Source organism: Chlamydotis macqueenii, chromosome 9 (genome assembly GCF_036417535.1).
Source record: "Chlamydotis macqueenii isolate bChlMac1 chromosome 9, bChlMac1.mat, whole genome shotgun sequence".
NCBI lineage: Eukaryota > Metazoa > Chordata > Aves > Otidiformes > Otididae > Chlamydotis > Chlamydotis macqueenii.
This window is the reverse complement of record NC_141564.1, coordinates 17793018-17820959: the sequence shown is the minus strand read 5'-3', so window position 1 is coordinate 17820959 and position 27942 is coordinate 17793018. Positions and strand designations below refer to the sequence as shown.

Genomic DNA, 27942 nt, shown 5'->3' with positions numbered 1-27942 from the left:
CCCAGCATTCGTGCTGCCAGGGCTGCAGCTCAGACAGATCAGCCTCTAATCTGGGGAACAGCCTCCGGTTAATTATTCTGTACCCTCTGGGCCACCGCCAGGGTGACTCAGCAAGAGGCAGCCCAACACAGCGAAGATCAGCCCGGCCCTGACAGGGGGCCAGCAGCCCACCCTCGCCTCTGTCCCCAGCAGGGCCACCCCTACAGGGGACCCCCAGCAGGGCCAGCCTTGCCCCATTCTCCACCCCACCTGCCAAAACAAAGCAGGAGGGTGCAGAGAGAAAAACCCCCCAAGAGGGAAGGTGAAGGGGGAGCCTGGCACATCTCTCCCATCACCCAGAGCCCAAGCAGACCACACAGGTCCTGCCACTTCTGTGCCCACAGGAAAAGGGACAGAAAAGGGTGTCCTCCTCCCTAAAAGGAGAAAATGGGTCTCTGCTCCACAGCCGGGGTGCTGGCAGGGCTGCCTGCCCCACCACAGGGTGCCCTGGCAACGTAGAGCTGGCAAGGTGGCTCCCGGGGGCCTGGTTCCAGGCACATCTGACCCCCTTGCCACGCTCCCAGCCCCTGGGTAGGGGTACGTACCTGCCCGGGGAGGCTGGCCGCTGCCTGGGCTCCAGGCTGGCACCCCCACGCTAGCCCAGGCGCAAGGGACATGGGACAGGGGGGGCGGCAACAGCGGCACACGGGGCATTATTTAGCAATGTTCTTTTATTTCCAGTTTTAAGGTGAAAAGATGCCTTTAAATCTTCAATTAAATACTCCATAAAGAAAAAAAAAAAAAAAAAGAAAAAAAAATTATTTACAAATTCACGTGACCAGTAATTGAATCCTTGTTTTAATAATTACACGTGTGGCTCGTCACATCCGGCGCTCTATAAATACAGGGGACGCGGATGGGGGGGCCGCCCCGTCACTTGCCCAATTGTGGCCTTAAACGTTTGGGAGGAGGATAGGGGCTTTGGGGGGGAGTGGGGGACTTGGCCTGGCCCAGAGAGAAAGGATCACCCCCCTCCCCCCCCCAGCACCCTCCCCACGTGTCAGAGCAGGAGCTGGGGGGGGAATGATTTATATTTAAAATAAAAAACCATGGGGGGGGGGTGGGGGGGTCCAGGCAATGATGGAGGAATAGAGAGAGGACAGGGGAGGGGGAGAAATCACGCTCCTGTCCCCAAACCAAATTTAATAAGTTTATATATATATATCTCTCTATATTTCAGCAAGAAGTGTGGAGGAGGAAGAGGAGGAGGGAGAGGAGGGGAGAGATATGTCCCCATCCCATCCCCTCTCCCCACAACATGAGTCCGGGGGTGCTTGCCCTGCTCCCAGAAACCTGGGGTGCCTGCACTAGGAGGGGGAAGAGGAGGGGCCCCAAGGGGACCCACTGCGACAGCCACCTCCGTCAGCATCTGTTTATTATCATCATGACAAACTAGTACAGGCCTCGCAAACAGAACCAGGACAGGGGGAGGAGGGAGAGGAGGAGAACTGAAAAGAGAGAGGGGAGCTGTGGGGGGCACAGCAGGTCCCTCAGCCCCTGCATCAGCAAGTCCAGGGGGGCTGGGGGTGGGAGGGGATGGAGTTGCTCCCCAGGGTGCCCCGCTCTCTCTCTCCTCCCTTCCTCCCCCTCCTCACGTCTGCTCAGTTGTTGTCCGACTCGTCCTCAGCTTCCCGAAGCCAGGTGAAAAAGGCTGTCACCGATTTGAGAGCCACCCCTTTGCCCTGCTGCTCGGCCGGGTCCTTGCTGGACTCCCACTTGTAGAAAGCCTCCTCCTTGATGACGTCCTCATCGTAGAGGGCGTCAAAGAACATCCGCAGCAGGTCTGGAGGGGGACAAAGGGGGGCCCCTGCCATTCCCCAGCCACCAGCAACCCTGCTGGAGTGGGGACGCACCTGCCACTCCCCTCCTCAGCCCATCCGTCCCGCAACACTCACTGGGAGGCTGGTCCAACTTCACCACCAAGGCTTGCAGGGCGTAGAGCGCCTGGAGCTCCTTCTGCTCGTCCCGCAGGTACTTCTGCAGCAGCTTGGCTTGGTTGCGGATGACCAGGGCATCCACGCGGTAAGGGTTCTCAACTGCGGGAGACGGGGCATGAGAGGAGGGCGGCGTGGGCAGGGGGATCTCCCCCACCTTGCCCCGGTACTCACAGATGATGGCCGAGTGGCACACAGATGTCATCAGGGCCCTGATAAACGTGTTGGATGAGACCTGCTGCTCGCTCAGGTTGGCCTGGGGGAGGGAGGGAGGGTAGAGGGGCTGTGAGGTGGGGAGGGAGCCGGGAGGGAGCCCTCAGACCTGCAGGCACTGCACCTGCATCCTCACCTCGATCCAGTCGTATATTCTTTGGTTGTTCGGGTTCTCCTTCAGCAGCTCGTCCATTTGCTTGCACAGCTCCTCTGAGGTTAGCTCCTTGCGGCTCGGCGTGTCCGAGCTGTCCCCCATCGTGTACTCCAATTTCTGGGGGAGCAGGTAGAGACAACTGTTAAAGGCAGCACGGGGGAACACCATGCTCCTGGTAGCAGGACCTCCCAGGGTCCACCCCCATAGCCTGTCTCTGCCCCTTGCCACCGCCGAAATCCCACCTGCTCTGTGACAAATTTGTTGACATCCTGGTCCTCGGGCAGGAATTCCTTCCAGCTCAGGCCCCCATCCCGCCACAGCTTGCCCGCTGTCTTCTGGCTCTGCAGGACATACAGTTGGCATCAGCACCCCCTGCCCTCCATCTCCACAGAGGGGGACACGGTGGCTTGGCCATGCCACCTCCAGACACAGCAAGGGATGCCATCCTCTCTGGTGGCACAGGGATTCAATCCCCACATGCCAACCTGTCCCCCCAAGCAGGCTGCCAGTCCCAAGGGAGTGGCCAGCAGCTCTGCAAGCCCCGTGCACTTACCATGCCCTTGCACAACAAGCCTAGCACCTCGACCAGCAGTGTGGTGGCCTTCCCAATGGGCACCAGGGGCTTTGTTATCTCCCTGTGGGGCACAAAAGACCTGGTTGAGCTACCTGCTCACAGGAGCCCCCCTAGGGCTCCATGGCAGCCCCACAGAGGGGCACAGCCCTCACCTGAACAGCTCCTCCATGGGGATGCCTTCCTCTTGCAGGATGGGGGTGATAAGCTCAGCCAGGTACAGCCAGATGTGCGGGATATCGATCTCCATGTCTTCTGCAATCTCCAGGATCTCCCGCAGCCTGCAGGGTAGAGGGGGGGAGTCAGGATCCAGCACTCTCCATGCCCTCAGCTGAGGGGGACCTTAGGAGATCGCCTGGCCGAGTCCTGCCCGAGGCAGGGCCGAATTCAAAGCCAGTGAAATACCAGCTCGGGGCAAGGCTGCCCTGGGCCCTCACCCTTTGTAGTACTGCTCCTTGGAGAGCGTGCCTGCCTTCACCAGCTGGCACAGCAGGACCCCCATGTGCTCACGGGAGATGGTGCTCCTCTCCAGTGTCGACTCAATGCCATTCTGCACAAAGATGTAGAGCAAGGAGGGGCTGCCCAGCTCCTGCACGCACTGCAGGGCCTCCTGTGGGGGAAAGGGGAGGTCAGAACTGCTCCACGGCCAGCCCCAACTCCCCTCTTCCTCATCCAGGCATGGCTAGCACCTTGCCCAACAGCACTACGGCCCAGGGAAGCCGATGGTGTGTTATGGGGGCCATACGGTGCTGTGCCTGGTCACCCCCTACTCTCACCTTCATGTCATTGATGTGCAGGTATTCCTCTATTATCGCCTTGGATTTCTTCTCCAGCTCCTCTTCTGACAGCGCGGGCTTGGGGGATGCTGCAGGAGGTGCTGGCTCTTGCTTAACTGCAAGGAGAGAACAAGGATCAGGCACCATCTGGGACAGGCAGCGCGCCCCAGCCTGCAGCCAGACCCTGAGGACAGCGCTCCTCCCCAGCTCACTGGTTTCTCGGCTCCTGTCCCGTTCCTCCGTCATGCTAGCAGCCTTGCGCACGACCTCGGGGCCGCCCTGCTTCTCCCGTTCTCGGCTCCTGTCCTCTGTCTCTTTGCTGAAGCTCCTCTTGGTGAGGGCAGACCTGTTCCTGTCTGCCCGCTCCCCCCGGTCAGGACGTTCCAGGCGGTCGCTGCCCTTCTCCGAACGTGACTCCCGGTCTCCTCTGTCCCCAGCCTTCTCTGACCTGTCGCGGCTGGAGCTGCTCCTGGGTGGGAAGAGGATGGACACAGCGTAAAGAACCCATCGCCATTCTCCCTGACCCCAGACTGCAGAGCTCTGCAAGGCAATGCTCTCCCACTCCAATCCCAACCCTTTCCAGGAACTCTTCTAACACCTGATCACCCTCAGGGCAAAACATTCTTCCCTGTTTCTCCCCTCTTCTAACTCATGCCCTTTGCCTTTCACTCTGTCCCTTGACACGGGTGAGCAGACCCTGGCCCCATCTTGCCCACACTTCCCCCTGCTGCAGACCATGGTGGGATTCTCCTTTGTTTTCCTCTTCTCCTGAACAAACCCAACTCCAGTTCTCCTTGGGGACCTTCTGCTCTGGCCTCCACAGGACTCTCTCCAGCCCATTAATGTCCGTCTGGTCCCACCCCCCTAGAACGGACCCAGCAACCAGGTGTGGTCCCCCAAGTGCTGAACAGTGGGAAGGAAGCCCAAGGTGGGGTCAGCCTTCTTTGCTGCAAGGACTCACCACTGACTCTGAGCCTCCCCAAGGCCCCATCCTGCCGCAAGGGGATTATTCCAGCCCAGATGCCACACGCTTGCCTACATATTGACTGACCATTGCCCAGCTCGGGGGGTTTCTCCCCGGGCTGCAGACCAAGACGCCCAAACGCCAAGGCAGGGCCGGCCCCTCACCTCTGCACCACACGACGGGACTCCAGGCTCTCGGCAGGGGTCGACTGCTGGAGCGCTGAGAAGCGGTTCAAGGTGCTCGTGGCCGGTCGCCCTGAATCAGATGCTGGGCGTGAAAAGAGGGGAGTCTCAGAGTTCAGCACCTCCCCGGTACACGAACTGCCCGTGGGAAAGGGCCCCCACTCCCACCCAGCAGCACCCAGCCTGCTCCATGCTGCCTACCTGAATCTGCAGGCTTCGCGCCAGACCCTCCGCTGCTGCCTTTGCCCCAGCTCAGCCGCCCACCCGGCGCAAAGAGCTGGTTGTTGGAGTCAATGGATCCAGGCTGCAGAGTGAGAGACAGAGTCAGCTCTGAACCTCACACCAAGGCAGGATCTGGGCCAGGCAGCCAGTTCAGCTGCCCAAACTGCACCCCCAGCCTCACCTTGGTGATCTTTGTTAGCCGGCTGGTGTCAATGGGCCGGTTGCCCTTGCTGATGGGCACCGTGTTCCAGCCATCATCCGCGACCAGGCTCCCGCGTCCACCTGGACACAAGGGTGACAGACATAAGGCATAGCCCAGCCCCGAGCACTGCCCAGCGGGAACAATCCAACCCAGCAGCCTCAGTGGCCCTGAGGCTGGACACTCACTGCTGGAGGATGGCCCAGGGGGTCCTCTCCTCTTGTCCTTAGACATCAGCTGCTGCACTTTGATGTGTTCCCGATGCTCCTCCATCTCTGCTTCCTTGTGGATCTGGTCGATGGTTTTGGGGCCCTGGTCTCCTCGCCGTGGCACCCAGCTATTCTGCAGAGGGCAATGGAGGAGGGAAGCGGGCACTGAGCTGGCTGGAGGACGGAGGCAGCCATCCCACCCTCAAAGCCTCAGGCCGGTCTCCTGCCTCGGCAAGCACAACTCCCTGCGTGCTGTGGCAGCTTTTGGCACAAAAGGGCTCAGTTTCATGAGCCCCCCTGCATTAAACAGCCGCTGGTTACTGTGTGCCCACTACCACTACCACGCTAACCAAGGGCTGGGGGCTAGCATGGTGTCTCTAGGGCTGGCTATAGCTTACCTACCCGCCTCTCTCCACCTGGGGACATGCAGACTGCTGGCACTCAGAGGACACAGGCCAGCAGCTCCATAGGACCAAGCAGGGGACAGAGGACACTCTGGACAATAGCAGGCCACCCGCCTTACCCGTCTGAGGTCAATCACATCCTGCAGCATGAAACGGATTCGGGATGATGTCTTCTTCTCTTTGATGATCTTCTCCATTTGATTGAAGTACTGGTCCATCCTGGGCTATAGAGGTAGAGAGTCATGGTCACATCTCTCCCAAAGGCAAGTGCAAGGCAAGACAGGGCAGGGAAGGGCAAAGGGTACCTTGGCCTTCTCAAAGTCCAAGTCCTTGCCAATGGTGGTAAGCAGGCGGCAAAGGCACTCAAGAGACTCCTCATCATGGTTTTTGAGCAGCTTCACCACACAGTCGTGCATGATGGCTTCTGTCAACATCTTCAGTTTGAAGAGCTCTCCAATGAACTTGATGTTGCCGAGGGATCGCCGGCGGGCCTTGTCCCGCGCCTCTTCCAGCTCGTCCTTCATGCGTGCCTTCTCCTCAGGCTGCAGGGACGGCACAGCAGGGCAGCTCAGCACTCAGAGCTGCCTCAAAGGCACCCAAGCCAGCCCTCAGCCGCAGCCTCCCACCCCAACTTACAGCACTGGCATCATCCATCTCCTTTTGCCGCTTCTCAAAGATCTCATCATCATCCTTGTCCTTCTCAAACTCCTTCTGGCAACGGTTGAGCAGCAGCTTGCGGAAGTTCACAGTCACCGTGGGCTTGTCTGTTGTGGGCACTTTGAGCTGCATAGAGAGGTACAACCCAGGCAAGGAGCATGAGTCATGTCTCCCATAAAAGCCAGCCAGCTAAGGCCCAGGCACTGCTCAAACCAGGGAAGAGCCACCCTATACCCTCATGATGCCTTGCTAAGACTCTGGACTTGGCCCTCTATCCACACAGCCCAGTTTCCCCACCCCACATGGAATGATGGCACTGTGCTGAACTCAGCCGAGACCCCCAAACAAACCCCTGCCAGCTCAGCGGGAGACCCCCCCCAGCTCCTGCTCACCCCCATAAGGCAACGGCACATGTTAGCATAGGCAACAGAGAAGTTTGGCTCCGAGATGGCCTTCTCGAAGACGAGGTCGATGACACCCTTGAGTCGCTCCTCCGTGTCGATAGACAACTCCATCACCTGCTTCATCAGCTGCTGGAACATCTGGGGTGTCAGCTTGTTGAGGATGCTGCGGACACGGCGGAGCAGTTCCTGTGAAGACAGCAGGGTCAACAAAAGCCAGGTACGTCCCCCTCCTCCCTCCCATCACCTGCTTGTCCCAGCTCCCACCTGTGTCTTGATGTTCTCAGGATCCTCCTCCTCAGAGGCACGCTTGCTGCTGGGTTTCCAGGCCTTCTCGGCCTTGTTCAGCTTGACGTCCTCGTTGAGGGACACAGTGGCAATGATTTTACGGGGTTCCTTCCTCTGGCTCTGCTGAGAACGGCGGGGACCCAACCCTGAGGGCTGACACGGGGAGAAGAAAGTCAGCTCTCTGGTCCGGAACCAGCCAGGCCAACGCCTGGGGTGTCCCCATCCGCCTGCTCAGATCCTCAGTTCCATCACGGACATCAGTGGCCCAGACACAGCGGCTCGAAGGCTTGATCATCACAGAGAGGCGGAGGAGGACAGTGTGGGTGAAGCGAGGAGATACTCACCAGGCCGCGGTTGCCCATGACGGGCCGGCCAAGGTTGGCAAAGGAAGGGGTGAAGTCAGGGCTGCAGTTCATGCCACTGAGGCGGATGGGGTCAAGCGCCCGCAGTGGGGTCTTGTTGGCCTGCGAAGGTACACAGGGCTGAGGATGCCCGGGGGGCAGAGGAGCGGGACGGATCCATCCCCCAGCCTCAGCGCCGGGACAAGGAACTGGAAAGAAGGCCCCAAAGGTGCCCCCACACACCACCCCCCAGGCTCAAGGCTCATTGCAGATGCTGCAATGGGACCCCGAGCACAGCAGGTAAGTCCCAGCCCTGCCTTGACAAGGAACAGAGCAGCAGAGCCAGGCCCCCCACCCATGCTCCCCCAACATCCAGGCCCGCACCGACCTTGTCCAGCACCACATCCGTGATCTGGGGCAGGCCCTCAGGTTTCTGCATGCTGGCAAAGATGAACTGGAAGCCCAGCAGGAACTCCCGGTCATACCGCTTCTTCTCCTCGGGGTTCAGTGGCTTCCATTGCTCTGCAGCAGGGGCAGAGGGAGACCTTGACATGGTCTGTCCTTCATCCTCTACTCCAAGTTATGGCAGATCCAGGCCCACCCAGGGACTAGTGAGGTGGGATGTAGACAACCACAGAGCTGCCCCAGCCTGGTACACCATGAGCACAACGCTGCTTGCTTAGATAGAAAACCTGATGCCACCAGCCACCTGCTTCCTGCCAGGACCCTTGCACTGGGGTCTCTGTCCCCCATCCCATGCCAGGCTTGGGGACAAGAAGGGAGGAGAGTGTGAGGTTTAGGACAGCTGGACCATGCCACTGTCACCCTCCCCACTGCTGCGTCCAGAGACGGTGGCTCTCAGTGGAGGCCTGGGCCAAGGCACGGCTCACCTTCCTTGTAGCGGTACTTCTGGTCGGCATTCTTGCCCTTCTCTGGGGCCAGCTTGTCCTCCTTCTCCTCCCACGTCTCCTCCGACTCTTCCTGTGGACGGGCAGGGGCCGCATCCTCCACTTCACAGGCAGGGGTGGACGCGGGGGGCTTATTCTCCGCCTCCGAGGCACTGTCACTGATCTGAGACTGCATCGGGAGGGACAGGGACAGCAGTCACACCTCGAGCCTGGTCCTGCCCCCTCCAACCCGCACCCAGGCATCCATTCCCCCTCAGATCCTCATTACCATCACGGAGCATCAGTGGCCCAGACACGATGGCACAAAGCAGAGTTCATCACAGGAGGAGACAGGAGACGAAGCGATGCCTGGACACCCCGGGATACTCACCTCTTTAAAGGCATCCAGCAAATCGCCTACTGCCTCCTTCTTGTTCAGCTCCTTCATCCTTCGCTTTTTCTTTGGCACCGACACGGCGACTGGGAGGAGAGGCAGGGAGATGAGGAACAGGAACCCTCCCAGTCCCCTGACATCAGCTCCAGGGTCACCAGTGAGACACCAGTAACACTGGGCCAGCTTCAGGATGGGGCCACGAGGAGCCTCAGGAATGTGATCCCGCCACCCCGGCACGGCCCGTTCCCAAACACACCACGTACCCACCTGGGCATCTGTGACCCTGCGGATCCCACACACAGCCCGCCAAGGCACCCTGCTCCCTGAGCACGCACCCCAGAATACACCTCAAACAGACACACCTCACACCTCTCCCCATCCAGCCGCTGCACCCCGATTTACCCTGTGCCTCTCCGAAGCACCCCATCCACATCTCCTCCCTAGTGCAGCACTTCCCATCCTCCTCAGGGGATCCCTGCAGACATCCACACCCCTGTGCAGGGCAGCCCTTACAGGCAGGGACATCCCCATGCACACCTCTGACCCCACATACACTCTCCTCCCTGGCACCCCTATACAACACCCCACACAGAGGTGTTCCCAGAAACACACCTGCCCCCAGGTCACCCTCCTATAGCCCCACTGTGTCCCTGCACATGGTGCTCCCTATGAACATGTTTGGATGAACACGTCCTCTCTCATCCTCCCCCAGCATCCCTATGTAACCCCTGTGCAGGGTGCTTAAAAAAAAAAAAAAAAAACCAACACAACATTTTTTTCACCCTAGCACATCCCCAGGGCACCCCACTTTCCCCATGCACCCCTATGTACTTGCATACTGCTACACAGGGTGCCCCACACAGCTACAGCCCCACAGTTCTGCATCTCCCCTGCCACCCCTCCGTGCCCCGAGACAGCTGGGGACAGCCCCCAGGTACACCCAATACTCCTGCCCTGCACCCCATAAAACACACCTCCCCCGTGACACTCCCTTCCCCGTGACTCAGGGCACGCCACACACGCACCCCTCCATACTCATTCTACTCCTGCACATGAGTATGCTCCCCAAGTGCCTCACCACCCGCCTGTCCTGCCCCCAGCACCCATGCATCCTGGGTCACCTAACCCTGTCGTCCTCTCCGACACCCTCCCTGTACCCTATGCCTGGCTCCCCACCCAAGCAACCCCTCCACGTCACCCAATACCCACCCTGGGGCACCCCACAGCCCCAGCCCACCATTCCCAACCTTGTGCGGTCGCCTCCGAGGTCTGCGAAGGGGCAGGGGCCGGGCTTGAGCTCCGCTCTTGGGCCTCGCCGGGGCTTTCGCTCTCCTCCTCCTCCTCTTCTGCCAGAGGGGAGGCAGGGGCGCTGGGCTGGGCCGGCTCCTCAGGCTCAGAGATGGGGCTGACGTCCGACTCAGGCTGTTCCTCGCTCGGCTCTGCTTTGCTGGTGCCCTCCACCCCGTTAGGCAGGGGCAGCTCTTCGGGCTGGGCGATAGGGGAGTCCAGGGTGGGCACTGGCACCGGCGTGGGCACCGGCTGGCACATGGGCGCCTCAGGGACCGTCTCGGGCGCCTCCTCTAAGACCCCGTTGGCCTCAGTGGCAGGCTCGACAGCGGGCTCGGGGCAGGGCTCTTCCCGGGGCGGCGTAGGGCTGGGGGAGGCGGGTTTGGCGGGTGCTTCGGGGGCCTGTGGTACGACGGGTGGCGGCGACGGCGCGGCCGGCACCAGGGGCACAGCTGGCATCACGGGGGCGACGGGCACCGGCAGAACCTCAGGGGGCACAGGTGCCTGTGGGGCAGGCTCCGGGAGGGGAATCGTGACCTCCTCCTCCTCCTCCTCCGCAGCCACTGTGTCCATGTCAGGCGCGGGCACAAGGGGCAGGTCCATGGCCCCTGGCACTGTAGTGATGGCGCTAAACGTCTTGTGCGGGTCGGGCGGCGCCTCGCCCAGCTCCACTTTAGTGTCCGCGTCCACGGGGGGCTCCATTGGCACCAGCGTCACAGCCGAGAGCACCACGGGCTCCACCTCGGGGATGAGGGGAGGGGGAGGCGACGGAGACGCCGACTTGCTGGGCTCCAGGGAGACGGGCTTGCTCACCACCAGCGTGGGCTTCGGGCGGTCATCTGCAAGGTGACTGGCATTAATGGGAGGCTCTCCGATCTCCCCCCTCAGATCCCTCCATCTGCAGGAGAGGTAGGGACAGATGTGCCAGCCCCCATCAAACAGGTGACAGGGACAACAGGAGTCCTCCAGTGCCCAGGGGACAGCCAGGGTGAGCAGACAGCTCCCATAAATTCTCCTGGACCCAACACGGGGATACTGGTCCCCGGATATGTAGGGAAAACGTTTTGAACCCAGGTGAAGTGAGGAACGGTGGGGCTGGCATCTTGCATCCTGCAGTGCCAATGACAGGGAGCCTGGCATCAGCCGTGCCAGCTGGCACACCCGCCCTCAGCATGGGCGCTTACCTGGCCGGACAATAACTGCTACATGGGGGGTCTCTCCGTTGGCCTGGGGCTCCAAACCGCTTCCAGCCTGGGAGGGGCAAAGTGGGAGTTCAGCAGGGCCCAGGGCACCTCCCAGCTGTGGAGTCGGGGGGGGGTCTCCTTACCTGCGGAGGGGTGGGGGTGGATGATGTCCTTGCTCCGGACATGATTTCTTCAGTGATGTCTTTGCCACCTTGGTTGGGGTCTCGTATCCGGATCTGTCCACGGGTCAGGGCAGAGGGGGAAGCTGTCAGTGGGGTGAGGGACACGGCACATGGACCACCCCCCTTTCCCTGCGCCTGACAGCCCCAGGACACTCCCTTCTCCAAGGGGAGAGGAGAGCAGCTCATTCAGTGCTGTGCCTGCCCCTGCCACACACAGCTTGGGGACTGACGGGTGGCACCTCCCCTCTCAACAGCACCCCACAAACACCAGCCTGTCCGGATGCCCGGCAGGCAGGGATGGCACCGGGCAGGGCAAGGCCTGGAAGCCACTGTGCCGGGCAGACAGAGCTAGTGCCGTGTCACCAGGCCAGTGGCCATCTCCAGGGGCTGGAGGATCTCAAGGCACCACCACACTGGCACAGGGGTTGCATGGACCCCCGCTACTCTGGGGGCAGCACATGGGACCCACCTTGGCACACAAACATCGCCCCGTGCCACCCCAGGTACAGCCCAGACACCCGCAGCTTTGTTGATCCCCATGCCTGCCATGGGTGCAGCAGGAGCCATGGGGCACCCTGCTGTGGGGTAAATGGCGGGGGATACTTGGGTCTGGGACCTTGGCGGGGGGCACAGTGCAGCCAGGGGTCTTGTCCTCCCCACCCCCAAACAAACTGCTCCTAGAGCAGCAAGAGCAGAGGCCGAGGGCCACTGAGGCCCCTCCATCAGGGCAGTGCCAGCATCCCCCCTTCCCCAGCCCACCAGCACCCTCTGCCCCCCAGCACAGGGCTGTGCCGGCAGCCGCCCGGCTCCCCGCTATAAATAGGCCCCGCACGAGGCCTCCAAGCACCGGCATCTCCGGGAGCAGACAGCAGTTGGCAGCCGCGGCACCCCCGCCCCCCCGGGAGCCGTGACTCAGCACAACGCTGCCTGTCGGGACGGCCAAGGTCGCCAGCACCCACCACGCACCCCAATCCCCTCACTGAGCCCCCCCAGCCTGAAGGTGAACAGCCCCATGCTGCTCCCCTTCCCCAGTGTGCTGCACCACATCCCATGCGACACACAGCGGGCACCTGGGGCCGGCATCCTCCCCTCTTGCATACAAACAACCCCCCCGTGCCCGGAGGCGGATGGCTCCTTACCGTCTTACGCTCTCGTTTTGGGGGGATCGGTGGCTGCTGGCTCACAATGACCTGGGCGGTGGGGACCCCCGCCGGGAACTGCTGCACCCCCTGCGCCGGGTAATAAGCACCCGCTGGAGGAGAGGAGAGAGCGTCAGACGGACCAGCCAACCCAAATCCTCTGAGCCCGTCCTGGGGAGCCCCCAATCCCCCAAACAAAGGGGTCTGCCAGGAGCATGGGGAGCCTGTGCCACTCTGCTGCGAACCCCCATCGCATCCGGCCCGGATTGTCCCAACCCGCCTGACAGGCCCGACTGAATTCCTTCTCCGTGAAGCAGAGCGTCCCTGTGCCGCCCCCACGCCCAGCCAGGCCCCGCAGGCACCAGCCGTGCCCACCAGCTCCACGCCACCGACAGCCCTGCCGGGACGGTCGGCCATGCCGGGTGCAGGCGTCCCAGCTCCGCGGGCGGCCACCTTCCTGCCGGCACCCTTATCTTGCCGGGGCCAGCACCAGCACGAAGGCGGCACCAGGCAGCCCCGTCCACACCCTCCATTCACACCCACGCTGAGGGGCTCAGGGTCCCCACGCAGCCAGAGACCCCGGTGAGCCCAGCCCAGAGGAAGGAGCCGTGCCGGGGGCCGGAGGCAGAGCTGGACCCCATCCAGGGCTGGCACAGCCCCCGAGAGGCACTCTGCTCCTCCCAGGGCATCCGCAAGCATCACCCCCAGAGCGGTGCCATGGGAATCTGGGCGGGGGGTGGGTACAGGCACAACTGGGCCCTGGCCCTCTCCAGCTCCAGCACCTTCCCAGCTGCACTGAGCCTGGAATTCGCCCAAGGCACTCTGGTCCCCCGAGTCAGGGACCTTCCTCTGTTCAGGGGGGCTGCAGGGGCACCGGACGGACCTTGCACCCCAGGATGGGTCAGGCGCGCAGGGAGGGATGGAGACTCCAAACTGCCCATCCCTGGAAACCAGGAGGGCTGGCTGGTCTCGCTCACCAATGGCCATACCATGCCAGGCTACCCACCTAATCCTGTGGGCAAGGGGCACGCTGCTGTCAGCTCCCCTGGGAACAGCCACGGCCCCAAAGCGGAGGCGGGGGGCAAACCCATCCCGGGACCCAGCAGAGACACCCAGGGGATGCCCCAGCACTGGGCAGGAAGGAGCGGCCGTGCCCTGGCCAGAGCACGGGAGCTGGTCGCTGCCGGGGGCCACCTCCCTCCTCTGAGGGGCCAGCTGGGCCCCCGGACAAGAGGGAGGGAGGATGGGCACGTACCTGGCTCAGGAGAAGCCCATTTCTGCCCCGGTTATGCTTTGCTGCTGTGCCGGGGCCGGGCCGGAGGCCTCGGCTCACATTTCTGTGTCTGCCGGGCCTCCAGGGACCGACCAAGCCTAAATATAGTCACAGCCCCAGTGGCCACATGCAAGCGGGGGAAAGAGGGGGGGCTGCTTACACCACCACTCCCCAGCGCCAGGAGAGGGCAGGCACAGCGCGGCCCTAGCACCCCTGGCTCAGCTCCTTGGGAAGTGGGGAGCTGAGAGGGGGGAGTCAGCAAGCACAAAACTGCTTACCACCTTGACAGAGAGCAAGGGGGAACAGGGGATAAAGTCTGCCCCAGCCCTCCACCAGGAGAGTTAAACATTAAACGGCCTCGATTTGGAAAAGGGCGCAGGTGGATGGACCGGTGGGACACGACGCACAGCCCTCAGTGCTGCTGGGAGACACGCAACACCCTCTGCCCCCCAAAACAGCCTGTAATCGAGTCACAGAGATGGCCCCAGTGAGCTGGCAGAGGGGTCTGTGCTCAGCTCCTGAGTGCAGGGGGCTGCAGGAAGACCAGCAGAGAAGAAGGAAAAAAAAAAAAGAAAAAAAAAAAAAAAAGTGAGGGGGGTGCTGGGGCTGGAAGAGCACCGGGGAGCAGAGCAACCACCCTGTCTGTACCGTAAGTCCCGAACTCTGTAGGGCTGGCTCCAGGGTAAAAACTAGGGGCACCGGGCTGGACTGGGTACTGTTGGGTCGGGACGACATACGTGGAGCGACCCTGCAATGGGGGAGAAGAAGAAACATCAGTTATCTCCCTCACGGGGCAAGGACGTACCCCCAAACCACTGACATACCCCTAAAGGTGCCTGTGAATCAGCTGGGCGCCAGGGCAGGGAGCAGGATGCAAAGCGGGCACCAGGTGCCTGGAGGGGCTGCTGGGGACCAGCGCTGCCTGCCACCTCTGTACAGAGCTGGGCAACACCCCGCTCAAACCAGGAGGTGCTCCGAGAGCCTAGGGGACACCCTCCAGCCCCCACCCAAAACAGACTCGTGCTCCAAACCCAGGCAATGCTCCCCACCAGTGCCCACCCCAGCTCCCTCCCACAAAGCCCAGCCCTCACCTGTCCGGGAATGTAATAGGCTCCTTGGGAAGGTGTGTAGGATATCTGGGAGGGTATCATCATCACCTGGGAAGCAGCCGGATACACATGGGCAGGGGGGCCGGGCCGGGCCGTCGTGTTACTCTGCACGCGGGACGCGCTGGCGGGAGGCTGCGCCCTGTTCTGGTAGAAATGCTTGGGGAGAGACGGGGCACGGTGTCAGGTGGGGCACCAGCACACCCACCCACCACCGACACACCCAGGGTGGGACACACCCCCCGCTCCCATCCCACACTGCAGGGAGCAGGTTGGCAGTGTGCATCACCCGAAAAAGTCAGCCTGGGCACAGGGAGAGGGGAGCAGCTCCGGAGGCAGGGGGACAAGGATACAAAAGACCTTCCCCGGCCAGGACACGGCCCCCCCCACCCCTACCTCCCCAGACTTGACCCCCACCCTAGCACCATCTGGACCCCACGCACCTGTGGGGCCGCCTGGGTCCACCCGACCCAGCTCATGCCCGGTGCGGCCCCCTCCCAGCCCGACGGGGGCCGGCAGCTCCAGCGTCCGGAGCCGGCCACGGCTGCACGCAGCTCAGCGGCAGCCGGTCCCGGCGTGCTTCACACCAGTTCACAGTGCTCGCATTGAATGCTGGGACCTGTAGTCCCGTCATGCCGAGCCACGCCAGAGCCGGACAGCCGGAACGTGCGGAGCCGGCTATTCCCACCCCGGCCCACGCCATTCATCCTGACCCAGCCTCTTTGCCAGGCAGGAGCATCCCTGGGAGCAGCAGCTCAAGCCCAACAGTGAGTGGGCAAGGAAGGGTCCACATACGCACCCCAAGGCAAGGAGAAAGCGTTACCTGAAGAGACCTGAATCCTCCCTGTTAGCAAGCGCACGCGTACAGAGGGAAAAGGGGAAAGAAAGAGACAGGAGTTACCCGCAACGGGACAGGGCTTGGATGCAGGGTGGCTGGCAGAGGAGAGGACAGAAGGCTGCGGAGCCCTTTGCCTGGTGCCCGCATCCCGAGTCCACCAGGGTCCTTGGCACGCCAAGGACATCACCAGATCTGTCCCCAGCAGCTCCTCCACACAAGAGGGCTGATGGAGGTCCAGAACCTTGCATGGCACTGCGCACAGGAAGCCCCCACAAAGTGGGAAGAGGAGGACGAGGAAGGGCGCAGGCAGAAGCAGCAGCCTGGGCCAGGGTTAGCACAGGCACAGCCACATGCTGCAGGCTTCATGCAAGGAGGAAACTGGGGAGACACTGCAGGGAAACCCCTCCCAAAGTGGAGCGGGTGTCCCCCACTTTCCCCAGACCAGCCCGTGCCCCAGCTCTGAGGTCCCCACGTGCTCCTCAGCCCCGTCATGCCCAGGGTGGGCGTTTCTGTGCAGTGTCGGGGCAGAGTGCTCGGCATGCGGGGTGGGGGAAGCGGGTTAGTACCTGCTGGTGAATAGCCCGAGGCCCTGCTGGAAACTGAGAGAGGAGGAGAGGGAGGTTTGGGGCAGGGGAGGAAGGAGAGAAGAGCAGTCACTCGGTGGACATCCCTGTCTGGAGGCATCTGCCCCCCCACCCCAGGGCTGGGAGGTGCCCAGACAGCAGTCATGGTCCGAATGGCGGGCACGCTCCCCCTCACAGGCGCACGCCAGCCCTGGGGGGCACCATGGGGCTCCTCGCACCCCCAAGTACCATGGCAGCAGGAGCTACTCAGCCAGGAAGCAGAAAGCTGCCAGATCCCTCCCCATCACCCCCTCCAAACCAGGGCAAAGCCCTTACCTGGCGCGGCTGAGAAGGCGTATTCATTTGTGAGGTCGGTGCCGGGTTAAAAACCACAGGTGCCGTCTGACCGGGTGGGAATGTTGGCTGGAGGGAGGCAGGGAGGGAAGGAGATGGCACCGCCGTCCCTGGCACGAATCGGGGAGGCGAAGCTGGGTTCCCCCCACCACCCCGAAGGGGTCGGTTACCTGCGGCAGTCCGGGAGAAGGGGCAGGGTGCGGGGCTGTCGGGGCTCCTCCTGTGGGCTGTGGAGCTTTGTTCATTTCATGGGGTTGTGCATAAGGATCCCCTCGCTATCTGCAGGGACAGGGACAGCGGGTGTAAGCTGGAGGAGGGCAGCACCCTGGGCATCTGTCTCCTGTCCACGTCAGCCCCAAAAATGGGGCATCCCCAGACCCTCAGTGTAAAGCCCCACACTGACCGTGCCCCACAGACAACATCTCACCAGGGTGCAGACCCCCAGCCACCTCCTCCTGCCCCACTGGGGCACGGGGAGAGGGTGTGCACCGCAAGGCCACCCAGTCTAGGCGGGTCCCCACGCCCTGTGGAACAAAGCCCCCTCGTCGTGCCCCAAAGCCAGCCATGCCCACCGGCAGGACTGACTCCTCCCCAGAGTTGACCCCGCAGACCCCAGCCGGGCAGCCCACACAAGCAGACACCGGTGCCCATGACCTGTCGCCAGCACCAAGGCCGTCACCAGCTCCGGGGGGCTGGGTGGGCCGGCGGCACCCCGGCGTCAGCCATGCCCAGCTCCACCCCGGCTGACCTACTAAGCGTTTCCCTCGGCCGGCCAAACCTGTTCCTGCCGGTGGTGCCGGGTCCCGGGCGCACGCCACAAACGCCTACCAGGGAGGGCAGGGAGCAGCTCCTGCGTCCCCCCGGCGCCGCCGACGCTCCTGCCCAGGGGGAACCTGCACCACCGGCACCCAGGCACCCTTCCCGGCTGTCCCAGGAGGGACTTGGCAAGCCGGTGCCGCTCTCCCCGCCCCAGTGCAAAGGCCACCAGGACAGGAAGGAGAGACGGCACCCCCCACCCCACCGAGGATCCCTTGCACCCCATGGCACCCGGGCGAGCCTGCTGCCGGCCGGGGCACCCGAGGGAGCAGCCGTGGTGCCTCCTGTAACCTGACGCGCGGCTGCGTCAGCACTGCGGGGCACTGCCAGGCACGTCCCACCGGCACCCCCGGGGTGCCCTAACACCCCCCAACGGGCTGTACTCTGGCATGGGGGGGTGCCACCCCATCACAGGGGTCCCCCTCTACCACTACCCCAGTGGAGATGGGTCCTGCTGGAGTTTCGGGAGGTGACAGAGGCTGGGCCGAGCCCCCCACGCAGCCCCCCAGCACAGCTGCCCCAGGATGCAGCAGCCTGGGCCATCTCACTTTGGTCTTGGCACCAATCATCCCAAAAAAAGGGAGGGAGGGGGTGTCACGCAGGGGAGGTGATGCCCGGGGACAGTCCCGGCGCGGGCAGACATTCCCCCCCCCCCCCCCCCCCCCGGCACCCCACCGCCGGCACAACCGGGAGCGAGCGGGATACTCACCCCCCCGCGGGAAAAACCTGGGCCGGCTGAGCGGGCCTGCAGAGACCGTTCATCCGACTGACTTGGAGAGAGGAGGGAGGGGGGGAGAGAGATCAGCCCGGGGGGAACCCACCTCGGGCCCCGCACCAACCCCTCCCGGGTGCGGCAGGTCTCGTCCCGGGGCGGGAATGGGGAACTGCGCCGGGACAGGCCGGCGCCCGCGGCCTGCGCCAGGCCCGCAGCCGGGGCGCGGGGTCCCTGCCCGAGGCTGGGCCCCGGAGTGGGGGGGGGGCGGGGGGGGGCGGATCGGGACAGCCAGGCCCCGTCCGAGCAAGGCTCCGCGGCGGCGGGGGGCGCTGAGCCGCCCCGGGGGGAGAGCGGAGGTGTCCCCGGCGGCGGGGCCGGGCCAGGCCAGGCCGCGGGTCCGGCCCGGCCTAGCCCCCAGGCCGAGGCGGCGGCCCAGCGAGCTACCGGCTGCGTCCCGGGGCGGCGGGCAGGCCCGAGGCGCCGGCACCATTTTGGCGGCGGGGCGGAGGAGGCCGCGGGGGAAGGCCGGTGTGGCGGGGCGCGGCGCGGGACCCGGTGCGGCATCCGGCGGCCCCACTCCCCCCCGCGGCGGCGGCGGCCTCTGCCAAGGACACGTGTCACTGCCGGCCGCCGCCATGGCCCGCGGCCCCACCGGCACCGGCAGCGGGGCGGGGGCGGCGGGGCGCGCACCACGTGCGGTCGGCGGCCTAGGCTGGCGCGGCGGCGGGAGCACGTGCGCGGCGGCGGCGGGACGCACCGGCCGGCACGTGGGCGCGGAGCAGCGCCGCGCGGCATCACCGGGGCGGTGGGACCGGAGCGAAGCGGGCCGGCCCCGGCGGAGAGCGGAGCGGGACGGGGCCGGGGAAGGGAGGGGGCCGGCGCCGGCGGCGGGGCGGCGCCCACGTGGTGGCGGCAACGGCGGCGGCGCGGCGGGGCCTGGCGGCGCGAGGCCCCGGGAGGGGGGGCGGCGGCGCGCGCAGCCCGGTACCGGTACCCCCCCCACCACCTCTTCCCCTCCCCCACCCGCCCCCCCGCGGCCGCGCGCCCGCCCCGCCCCCGCCCGTTACCTTCAGTCTCCTTCAGCGCGCGCGGCCCGACGCAGCCGCAGCGCAGCGCAGCACGACCATTTCCGGAGCCGCGCCGCGCGCAGGGGCGGGGCGGGGCCGGGCCGGGCGCCGCCGCGGGGGAGGGGGCGCGCGCGCGCGGGGGCGGGGCGCCGGCTGCCGCGCCTCGAAGCCGCTGCGGGCGACGCCCGCCGCACGTGACGCCGGCGCCGCGCCCCTGCCGCCCGCTGTCACGTGGTAGGGAAGGGGGGGGGGGCGGGGGGGAGGGATGCGCCGCTCGCTCCGGCAAAGGGGCGGGGCCGGGAACGTCCCCGTCTCCACCGGGCTGGCCACGCCCACCGCCCTGGCCCGCCCCCGCACGGTCCGTGCGGGAGCACGTGGCGGGCCGCTGCACCCGGTACCCGCACCGGCACCCACCGGGGACCGGCACCCACACCCCTCCAGCGCCCAGGATCTGCCCGGACACAGAACCCCACACCTCACACCCACCGGGGACACGCACCACGGCACCTCGCCCCTATCCTACCCTCCCCCCTTGGCACCCAGCACCCCACACCCCTCCCTCAGCCCCAGCACCCACCCACCCAGACACAGCCCCCCCCGGGCACCCAGGTGGGGCAGGCAAGGGCAGGGCCGTTGGGGAAGCAGGACAGGGTTTTCCTCTTTTTCGCAAAAATAGTCCCCTGCTGGCCTCCACCCCACCTCAAGATGGATTTTAACCCTGACCCCGGCTCCAGAGCAGCACCGAAGGCCGGCAGAGCACCGGGCAGCTGACGGGGGCGCGTTGCCCCCAGAGACCCCCCCTGGCAGAGCAGCATGGGCTGAGGCGGGTGCTGGTTGCACGGTGCCTGTACGTCCCGACAGCGCCCAGGGTGCCACAGCTGAGCACAGGGTGGGAGCACTCGTAGCACCCAACAGGCCTGCGTTCACCCCCTGCTTTTTGGGGTCTGCGCCGTGCCCGGCCCCCACAGGCAGCAGGTACCCTCAAGGGGACCAGAGCCCACCCACACCCCCAGCACAGGGAGGGCAGGGCAGCAATAGAGTCTTCGCACAGTTTATTTCCTTGACTCTCCGTAACAAAAAACAAACTAGTTCTCCCTCCCCACCCACCCACCCCACCTACCCACCCCTCCAGCCCCCTCCCTCTCAGCTCAAACGTCATAGTTGGGGTTCTTGCGCAGGATAACAAATCCCTCCAGGATGGGTGTCACAGGCACATGCTCCTCCGTGGCCAGCTCTGCCCGCTCCCCATGCGCCAGCAGCACTGGCGTCGTGTGAGTCTGGAAGCCGGTGATGGTTTTGGGCTTTCCCGCTTGGCCCACCACGTCCACAGCCTGGGAGAGAGAGGCGAGGTAAGTACTGGGGACACGCAGGGACACGGGGGACATGCAGGGACACCGCAGCACCCCATCCCTGACTCTGGCTGCCCCCTTACCTGTCCCACCCGAACTGACACGGGCAGAGGTCGCAGCTCCTCATCGAAGGTGACCAGCATGCGGGGCTGCATGGCAGCAACGAGCCCGTAGAGAACGTAGTGGGACTTGCCCAGGATAACTGGAGGGGAGACAGGGGTAAGGGGGCTGAGCGGTGCCCACGCCGCAGGACAGAGGGGCGGCAGGATCGGGGCTGAGCCCAGCATACTCACTGTTGCGCACGTCCAGGAAGGACACAAGGACGGTGAGCAGCCCAGCCACGGCCACCTGGCTCATGAGCTGGCGATCGCTGTGGTAGGGGCACAGGGTGAGCGTGCCCTTGCCCAGGTGGGTCAGGCCCTGGTGAGGCAGAGAAAGCACGTGAAAACGCCTGGGACCCCCACCCTGCCCAGCAAGAAGCTGACAGCCCCAGGACACCACTGCTCTCCCACACCCAGGGCAGGGACCCCAACCTGCCCCTTCCCCGCCACGAGCAGCGTGCGCTGGGTCATCACCTGGGCCAACCGCACCATGAAGAGGTTGTTGGGGTCCTTGGCGTGGTACTGGGCGAGCTGCCGCAGCATCGCTGCCAGCCGGGCATTGTTGGTACCTGGGGAAGAGGGGGGACAGGTAGAGAGTAGGGTACGCAGCTCAGGTCTCCCACCTTCCACCCTAAGCCCCAAACCAGGCTGTCCTCCAGGCTTACCACTGCCCACCATGCCCATGGCAAAGATGGAGTTGTAGGAGACCTCAGGGTCAGCATCATGGGAGAACTTGCTGAGGGTATCGAGGATGTTGAGCCGGGGGTTGGAGACGGAGATAAGGGCGAGGGCCAGGGGCACTGCCCGGCGAAGGGTAGGCTCCCCATACCGCAGCTGCACAGAGCAGAGGGGGGTGTTAGACCCAGCTTAAGGGCAGCGAGGTCTACAGCTCCCTTCCCGGCTCTGTGCTGTCCCCCCGGTGTCACTCACCAGGTGGCCAAATGTGCGCAGGGCCATCTCAGCGCCAATCTCCTCGCCCATGGCGATGAGCGCAATCCCCAACACCGCTACACCCTGTGGGGGACACGAGGACTGAGTGCCAGGTGGGGAGCACCCAGCCTAAACCCCAAGTTCTCACAGCCCCTGCGCTCACCCTGAGCCCAGGGGGACAGGGAAAGCAGGGGACACTGCTGGGGGATGTTTGCCTCCAGCTTTGATCCTGCAAGTGGCTTAGGGACCACTCCAAAGCCAGGTTCTGCACCTGGGACATGGGTCCCCACCTGGTGAGCCCCCATGTCAGCTGAGCTCTCTTTCTTCTCCTTCTCTTTCTTATCTTTTTTGTCCTTGTCCTCCTCTTTCTCCTTGGAGTCAAAGTGCTCACTACAGATGTGCAGGAGCTGTTGCACCTTCAGGACGTTCCCTGAGCCTGGTGGGAGAGCAGAACGCCAGGATCAGCAGAAGGCAGGCCCAGGACCCACTCCTGCCTCTCCCGCCCCATCAGCCCAACTCACCCGCGTAGGCACAGATGTCCACCAGCGTATTGGCGAAGCTGCGGAATGGCTCCGACACCACCTCCAGCGCTGCCAGGATGGCCTCGATCGCCTCTCCCTTCCCTGCCAGGGAAGAAGCGGCGGTCAGAGCACAGGATGCTCCCATCCTGTCTCCCAACCCACGAAGCCGCTGGCACTGCCCAGCCTTACCCAAGTGGTTCAAGCCCAGGCCGAGTGGCAGCCACCGGGCATACGTGTCCTTCAGCTCTGTCTCCGATTTCTCCATGATGGTCTGGAGGATGGTCGAGGTGACGTCCCCATTGCAGGAGCCCACCGATATCATCCCACAGGCCAGGGCGGTCACACCAGCCACCTGGTGAAGGAGGGAAGGAGACACGCTGCACGCGGGGACAGGGCAGAGCCAGCCTGCAGCTCAGGGGCCAGGTCTGCCCCGTCTGACGGCTGCCCAGCCTGAAAGAGCACCGAGTATCCCCAGTCCCTGCTCTGTGCGGAAGTTTGGGTTACTGAGAGACCCAATAGCTTCCCATCCTCCCATATCCACTGCAATCCCATCACGGGACTAGTGCAGTCAGGGAAAACAGGGTCACGCTTTTCCGGCACAGCACAGCACAGCACCGCTCCCAGAACCCAAACCAGCTGCAGGACAGCCCCTGTACCCCCAAGAGCTGCTGGGGACTGGATGGGGAAGCGGGAACACCCCAGGTGAACCCTGCCTCACTCCCTACCTCCATGCTGGATTTGGAATCTCCCATCACAGGGAGCAGCAACGTCAGGACGTCCTCGCGGTTGGAGCCCGCGTACGCCAGCCCCAGCCTGTGGAGTCCAGGAAAGCGTTAGCGGGGCAGCCGCACCACCCTGCACAGCCCAGGGGAGGCTGGGGCCAGGCCCTTACCCAAAAATGGCTCCGATCCTCATGGTGTTGCTGTTGTGGAGGACATAGTCGGACAGGAGGGCCAGGGCAGGGTCACACTCATTCCTCACCCCTGAGTTGACGATGCCACAGGCCAGGAGGGCTCCCGACTGCAAGGCAGAAGCACCGTCACGCACCAGCCACCAACACACAAAGCTCCCTGCCAGCCAGCAACTAACATCACCCCACACATTACACCCACTCCCCGAGACGGGCAAGTTGGTACCAAGTGAGCAACACCACTGTGGATCCAGCTGAGCAGTCCAAAGCTCATAGCTCTGTGACAAGGGGACCCCAGAGGTGCCTCAGGCAGTCCCCAAGACCTCCCCGCCTTGCTGTGAGCTACTCAAAAACGTGGGACACAGGGCGTCAGACCCCTCTCCAGGCAGCAGCTAGGCTGCACAGCGGACCAAGACAAGGTCAAGCACTCCCTGAGCCACACATGCAGCCCACAGCAGGGCTTCCCCACGCAGCCACAGAGCCCGTGCTGACATTGGTGCCACCGACCTTGATGTAATCCTCTGAGGAGTACAGGTACTTGTCTATCTGCGTGAGCCCCCCGTCCACGTCCCACAGCAGTATTGTGCCCAGCGAGGCTGCAGCACTCAGCATCCCTGCAGTTCCAGGGGAGAAGAGCCCACATCAGCCCTGAATCGACATTCCCTGCCTAGGGCAGGCGGTGACCAGGGATACGGGACAGCCCAGCAGCAGCCAGGCCCCGCAGCTGCCCTTTCAGCAGGCCCCCAAAAGGGACAGGCTAGCAACCCCAAGCCTGGGGGCACCTCCAGCCCCTGCCCAGCCAACTCCCTCACCATGGTCCTTGTTCTTGTACAACCATTTATTGCCATCGTCCGTCAGCAGCTTGTCCTGTCCAAATGCAGCATTCACAAAGCCGTTCACGAAAGAGGAGGCCAAATTCATCCGGGCTGAGTCCACTTGGGAACCGCTCCCCCCGAACCCTGCGGAACGATGTCAGGGTGAACCAGGCAGCAAGAAAAGCCCTGCCAGCCCACCACCGCACAGCTGTCCCACGCCATGGAGGGGACAAGGACCCGTCCCACCACCAGCAGGAAGGAATAGCCCAAATCCATGCAGGCAGCTGGGTCTGCTCCACGCCAGGTCAGAGATCGCAGGCAGGCCATCTGCCTACCTCGGGATACGCAGCTGACTGCGCTAGCCCAGAGGTGCCTTGCAGCCCCAGAAGCTCCCCACAAAAGGAACAACAGAGGCCACAACAAGAGCCCTTACGGTTATTTTCCAGGTGAGTTTTGTAAATATCATCCGGCACTTTGGGCTCCATGATGTCCAGCTGCAGAGACAAGGGAGAAGGGGGTTACCCCCCAGCCAGCACACCCCAGGGCAGCTGCCCTACAATGGCAGCCTCTCCAGGAGGTGCCTGGCCAAGCTCGTAGGGATGAAAGATCTCTTCCCAGATCTTCCCACAGAGCCCAGCAGCCAGGGCAGCCACAGCCAGAGGCAGCCCAGGGCTCTTTTGCAGCCAGGACACTCACCTCTCTGGCCAAGGCCAGGAAGTTGCTGTTGAGCTGGACATTGGACATGATCTCGGTCAGGTCCTCGTACTCCTCCACATCCTCGTTCAGCTCCAGGAAGACCCCGTGGCGGCCCAGCATAAAGGCCATTTGCTTCTGGACAACTCTGCGCAGAGGGGAGAGGTTTCACGAGTGCCCAGATCCCAGGCCAGCCCCAGCACAAACACACGCTCACCAAATGGTGAGCCAGCCGCCCTGCTCTGGAGGCACACGTGAGCAGCCCAGAGGTGACCTGCTCTTGCCTATCTTGACTTCAGAGACAAGAGTCTCAGTCCAAACCCCAGGCACCTCCAGTTGCGGCAGGATGCAACCCAATGCTGCCCAGACAGGGAGCCATGCCCCAGCACGATGGGCGAAGGCCCCAGAGAGTGGGGAATGAGACTTCGCTTACACGTCTTTGCAGGAAGTGAAGATGTCCTCCACCAGCTCCACGTCATTGAGCATCAGAGCCAGGCGCAGGGCCTCAGGGTAGCGGTTGAACTTGCGGAAAATGCCCAGGGCACAGCGCAGGAGAGCCGAGTTTTCAGGCTCTGGGACGTAGCTTACACAGCTTTGAGGAGGAGACAGGCATGAGGGTGACGATCACATCAGGCAACCTCAGCCCACCAGGGACCAGGCCCTCTCCAGCGGTTGAAACTGCTGAGGTGTCTCACCTGGTCAGGTAGAGGCACACTTTGGAGTAGGCATTGTCATCAATGTACTTCTCCAGCATGTCCATCTGCTCAATCTCCATGAGCAGGTCACAGGCCTCATGCTCTGCATTGTGGGCCATGTTGTAGGGGACAATCTCCTTGACCAGGGTGAGCAGCGTGTCCCTCTGAGCCTTGTCAGCCTCATCGATCTCCTGCCACTCCTTGGCCACCTCCCCTGCCAGGTGCCTGCAGGGACAAAGGGACATCACTGTCACAAAAACCAGCTTCACCCAGCCCCAAGGATGGGGAACAGCTGCTGCCAGTTAGCCAGGGGTTCTGTTGTTTACAGGGGCTCCACATTCCCATGAGAACTTACGGGGAACAAGCCTAGAGGAGGAATAGGGTTAAGGGCAGAGATCACAGAGGCCACGGCAGCAAGATCTCTGCAGCTAGCAAATCACTGTGGGAGAGGATGAAGTGACACGTGTGCAGACACAACAGCGGCAGCCGAGCGCAAGCCGGGACACCTCCCAGGCTGGCTACATTTGAAGTGCTCCGGGAAATACCCCACAAGCCCTTGTCTTCCCCAAGCCCTGCTCCCAGCCAGGCTTACCTGACGTATTCATGTCCCCAAGATGCCAGCTCCTCCTGGGAGCCCACCAGCCGGTACTTTAGGCACTCACGCTCCCCACTCATGGTCATGGCCAGAACAGAAATGATGTCTGCCGCAAAGCGCTGGGGAAAGAGTGCCAGGGGCTCAGACACACAGGCATGGGAAAGCAGGGGCAGGTAGGGACGTAACACCCTCCTTGTGCCCACAAGCCATCACAGGTGGCAAAGGCACAGCTCTGGCAAGATATAATTCACTGGAGCCCTCACAGAGGCTGATGTTAGACCACAGGGTCCAGAAGGCTCTGCCGTCACCTGCCCCAGCACCATCTCCCCAGACACCGATGGTGGGGCCAAGAGCCTTTACCTTGTTCTCTCCCGGCACCATGTTCTCATAGATCTCCTTCAGCTTGCTGTAATGCGGCCGGAGGAACTTGAGGGGTTTGGGAACAGAGGTCATGGAGGTGGTGGAAGAGCGAATCTGCCTCCGCAGCTCCTCCAGCGCTGGGCGGTAGAGGGATGTATCTTTTTCCTGCAGAGGGAAGCTGCCTGTCAGGGAGGTGGGAGCTGGCTCCTGTGCCACCAGCCCTCCCCAGACACAGCCGTGGCTCTGCGCAGAGGGAGGCAGAGACCCCTTGGGCACAGGCCAGACAGGCAGCAAGGCTGGGCAATAGACCACGGGCAATAGACCACAGTGGACAAGGATGGGCCCTGCTCAAGGAGAAACCCCCCCCACCTCCACTGCACAAGGAACAACCATAAGTGAGGGACAAACGGACTCAAGGCCCGGCCAGGGCTCCTGGCTCCGCAGCTCTTTGCTGAGGGGCACAGCACAGACTTACCCCCAGGCGCTCCACCAGCATCTCCAGCTCATCCTGCAGCTGCTTGTCCTCCTCAGACTGCCAAAACGCACAGGAGAAAGCAAAGTTGAGGGTGCCCAGTTACCCCCAGTATGACAAGCGTGGGGACGTCACCCCAAGCTGCAAAGGGACCAGGACACAGTGACACCCCTCCCAACCCAGGGCAGCACCCTGCCCCGGTGCTGCTGGGAGGTCAGTGCTCCCACTCGTGGGGATACCTCCTCAGAGAGCCCATCCATTCCCAGGGGTCAGGAGCAGCTCCCCCGTTCCCTTGTGCTGTATGGAAACACCCCCATGGAGAGGGGCACAGCCCCACAGGGGGGTCACCCTCAGTGACAGCAGCCCCTCCACCCAGGGGCAGCCCCCCACAACGCACGAGGACTCCCAGCGCCAAGGCCACCCCCGTGCCAAAAGACGGGACTCTCCTTGGTCCCCGCTGTCACACGTGCACTCTGATTACATCACAGCTCCGCCACCCCACTCCAGCGACATCAGGCCCGGGAGCCCCCTGCCCCATCGCGCACACCCCCCCGCCTTCAAGGGCGAGCAGCCTTCAGCTCCGTCACATGAACACCCCTCCGGAGGGAGCCCCCCGCCTCAATGACGTCACGCGACCCGCCGGAGGGAGCCCCGGCGACGTCACAGGCGCCCCCAGAGGGGTGCCGGCCGTCGCCGTGACGTGGGATGACGTCGCGCCCCGCCGGTGACGCGGGCCCGGCCGGGCCGTGACTCAGCTGCGGCCCGCGGCGCGGTGGCGCTTACCAGCTCCTGCTCCTTCTCGGGCCCCGCGGGCGGCTCCCGGCGGTCCCGGCCCCAGGGCGGCGTGGGCTTCTCGTCGCCGCCCGACCCGGGGCCTCCCTGCACCCGGCTCTGCCCGCCGCCGCCGCCTGCATCCATGGCCGCCGCGCACCCGCCGCTCTGCGCCTGCGCGCCGCACACGCCCGCTGCCAATCACCGCCCGGCGCCGCCGTGACGACACGGTCGCGCGCTGGGGGCGGGTCGAGAGGCGGTGCCAGGGGCGGGGCTGCCCCACGTGCCGCGCGCTGCGCAGCGCCCAGCACTGGCACCGGTAGCGGGGGGGGCCCGGGCCCGGCACCGGTAGCGGGGGGGTTTGGGGGGCG

The 27942-nt window shown here is 63.8% G+C and overlaps 2 protein-coding genes and 2 non-coding genes across 11 annotated transcripts; all 4 read right to left on the bottom strand.

Moving 5' to 3' along the window:
* Window positions 1-808: 808 nt before the first annotated feature.
* EIF4G1 (eukaryotic translation initiation factor 4 gamma 1) lies at window positions 809-19465 on the bottom strand. Of its 8 annotated transcripts, none has more exons than XM_086755174.1 (35): window positions 19360-19446; window positions 18287-18347; window positions 16932-17040; window positions 16744-16830; window positions 16411-16443; window positions 15830-15850; window positions 14992-15165; window positions 14549-14648; window positions 12628-12740; window positions 11450-11542; window positions 11307-11373; window positions 10083-10961; window positions 8833-8921; window positions 8445-8631; window positions 7943-8076; window positions 7558-7695; window positions 7193-7366; window positions 6917-7114; window positions 6504-6650; window positions 6173-6409; window positions 5987-6091; window positions 5443-5596; window positions 5237-5337; window positions 5035-5137; window positions 4816-4918; window positions 3900-4156; window positions 3688-3803; window positions 3349-3521; window positions 3067-3192; window positions 2894-2975; window positions 2583-2681; window positions 2323-2457; window positions 2148-2229; window positions 1935-2075; window positions 809-1822 (listed from the first exon to the last, which is right to left on the bottom strand). In XM_086755174.1, exons 3-35 carry the CDS (start codon window positions 17004-17006, stop codon window positions 1641-1643), a joined length of 4905 nt encoding a protein of 1634 aa, XP_086611300.1. In that variant the 5' UTR covers window positions 17007-17040; window positions 18287-18347; window positions 19360-19446; the 3' UTR covers window positions 809-1640. The 8 variants fall into 8 exon arrangements, with proteins under 8 accessions (XP_086611300.1, XP_086611303.1, XP_086611304.1 ...); XM_086755177.1 differs by having other exon boundaries at window positions 4816-4906; XM_086755178.1 differs by having other exon boundaries at window positions 7558-7677.
* LOC147599712 (small nucleolar RNA SNORD66) lies at window positions 7441-7513 on the bottom strand. Its single transcript, XR_015259468.1, has one exon. It is a non-coding gene; the product is annotated as a small nucleolar RNA SNORD66 (small nucleolar RNA).
* LOC147599711 (small nucleolar RNA SNORD66) lies at window positions 8712-8788 on the bottom strand. Its single transcript, XR_015259467.1, has one exon. It is a non-coding gene; the product is annotated as a small nucleolar RNA SNORD66 (small nucleolar RNA).
* A 1025-nt stretch (window positions 19466-20490) lies between the features above and the next one.
* Window positions 20491-27730, bottom strand: PSMD2 (proteasome 26S subunit ubiquitin receptor, non-ATPase 2). The gene is made up of 21 exons (XM_086754945.1): window positions 27584-27730; window positions 26804-26860; window positions 26329-26493; window positions 25966-26087; window positions 25374-25598; window positions 25112-25270; window positions 24682-24826; window positions 24419-24479; window positions 23983-24129; window positions 23678-23784; window positions 23153-23280; window positions 22986-23073; window positions 22450-22612; window positions 22261-22362; window positions 22030-22175; window positions 21740-21823; window positions 21475-21643; window positions 21284-21378; window positions 21002-21128; window positions 20792-20910; window positions 20491-20690 (listed from the first exon to the last, which is right to left on the bottom strand). Exons 1-21 carry the CDS (start codon window positions 27716-27718, stop codon window positions 20508-20510), a joined length of 2727 nt encoding a protein of 908 aa, XP_086611071.1. The 5' UTR covers window positions 27719-27730; the 3' UTR covers window positions 20491-20507.
* Window positions 27731-27942: the final 212 nt, after the last annotated feature.

What these genes read in the sequence shown, in the direction of transcription:
- PSMD2 (XM_086754945.1), bottom strand. Translation starts at nt 27,718, where the DNA reads ATGGATGCAGGCGGCGGCGGCGGGCAGAGCCGGGTGCAGGGAGGCCCC. An exon ending in GGACATCTGTGCCTACGCGG is followed by an intron (nt 22,176 to 22,260) that starts GTGAGTTGGGCT and finishes CTCTCCCACCAG; the next exon opens with GCTCAGGGAACGTCCTGAAG. An exon ending in CTTCCTGGACGTGCGCAACA is followed by an intron (nt 20,911 to 21,001) that starts GTGAGTATGCTG and finishes TCTCCCCTCCAG; the next exon opens with TTATCCTGGGCAAGTCCCAC.
- EIF4G1 (XM_086755176.1), bottom strand. Translation starts at nt 17,006, where the DNA reads ATGAACAAAGCTCCACAGCCCACAGGAGGAGCCCCGACAGCCCCGCAC. An exon ending in TGCTGGATGCCTTTAAAGAG is followed by an intron (nt 8,632 to 8,832) that starts GTGAGTATCCCG and finishes CTCCCGATGCAG; the next exon opens with TCTCAGATCAGTGACAGTGC. An exon ending in CCCTGGGCCATCCTCCAGCA is followed by an intron (nt 5,338 to 5,442) that starts GTGAGTGTCCAG and finishes CCTTGTGTCCAG; the next exon opens with GTGGACGCGGGAGCCTGGTC.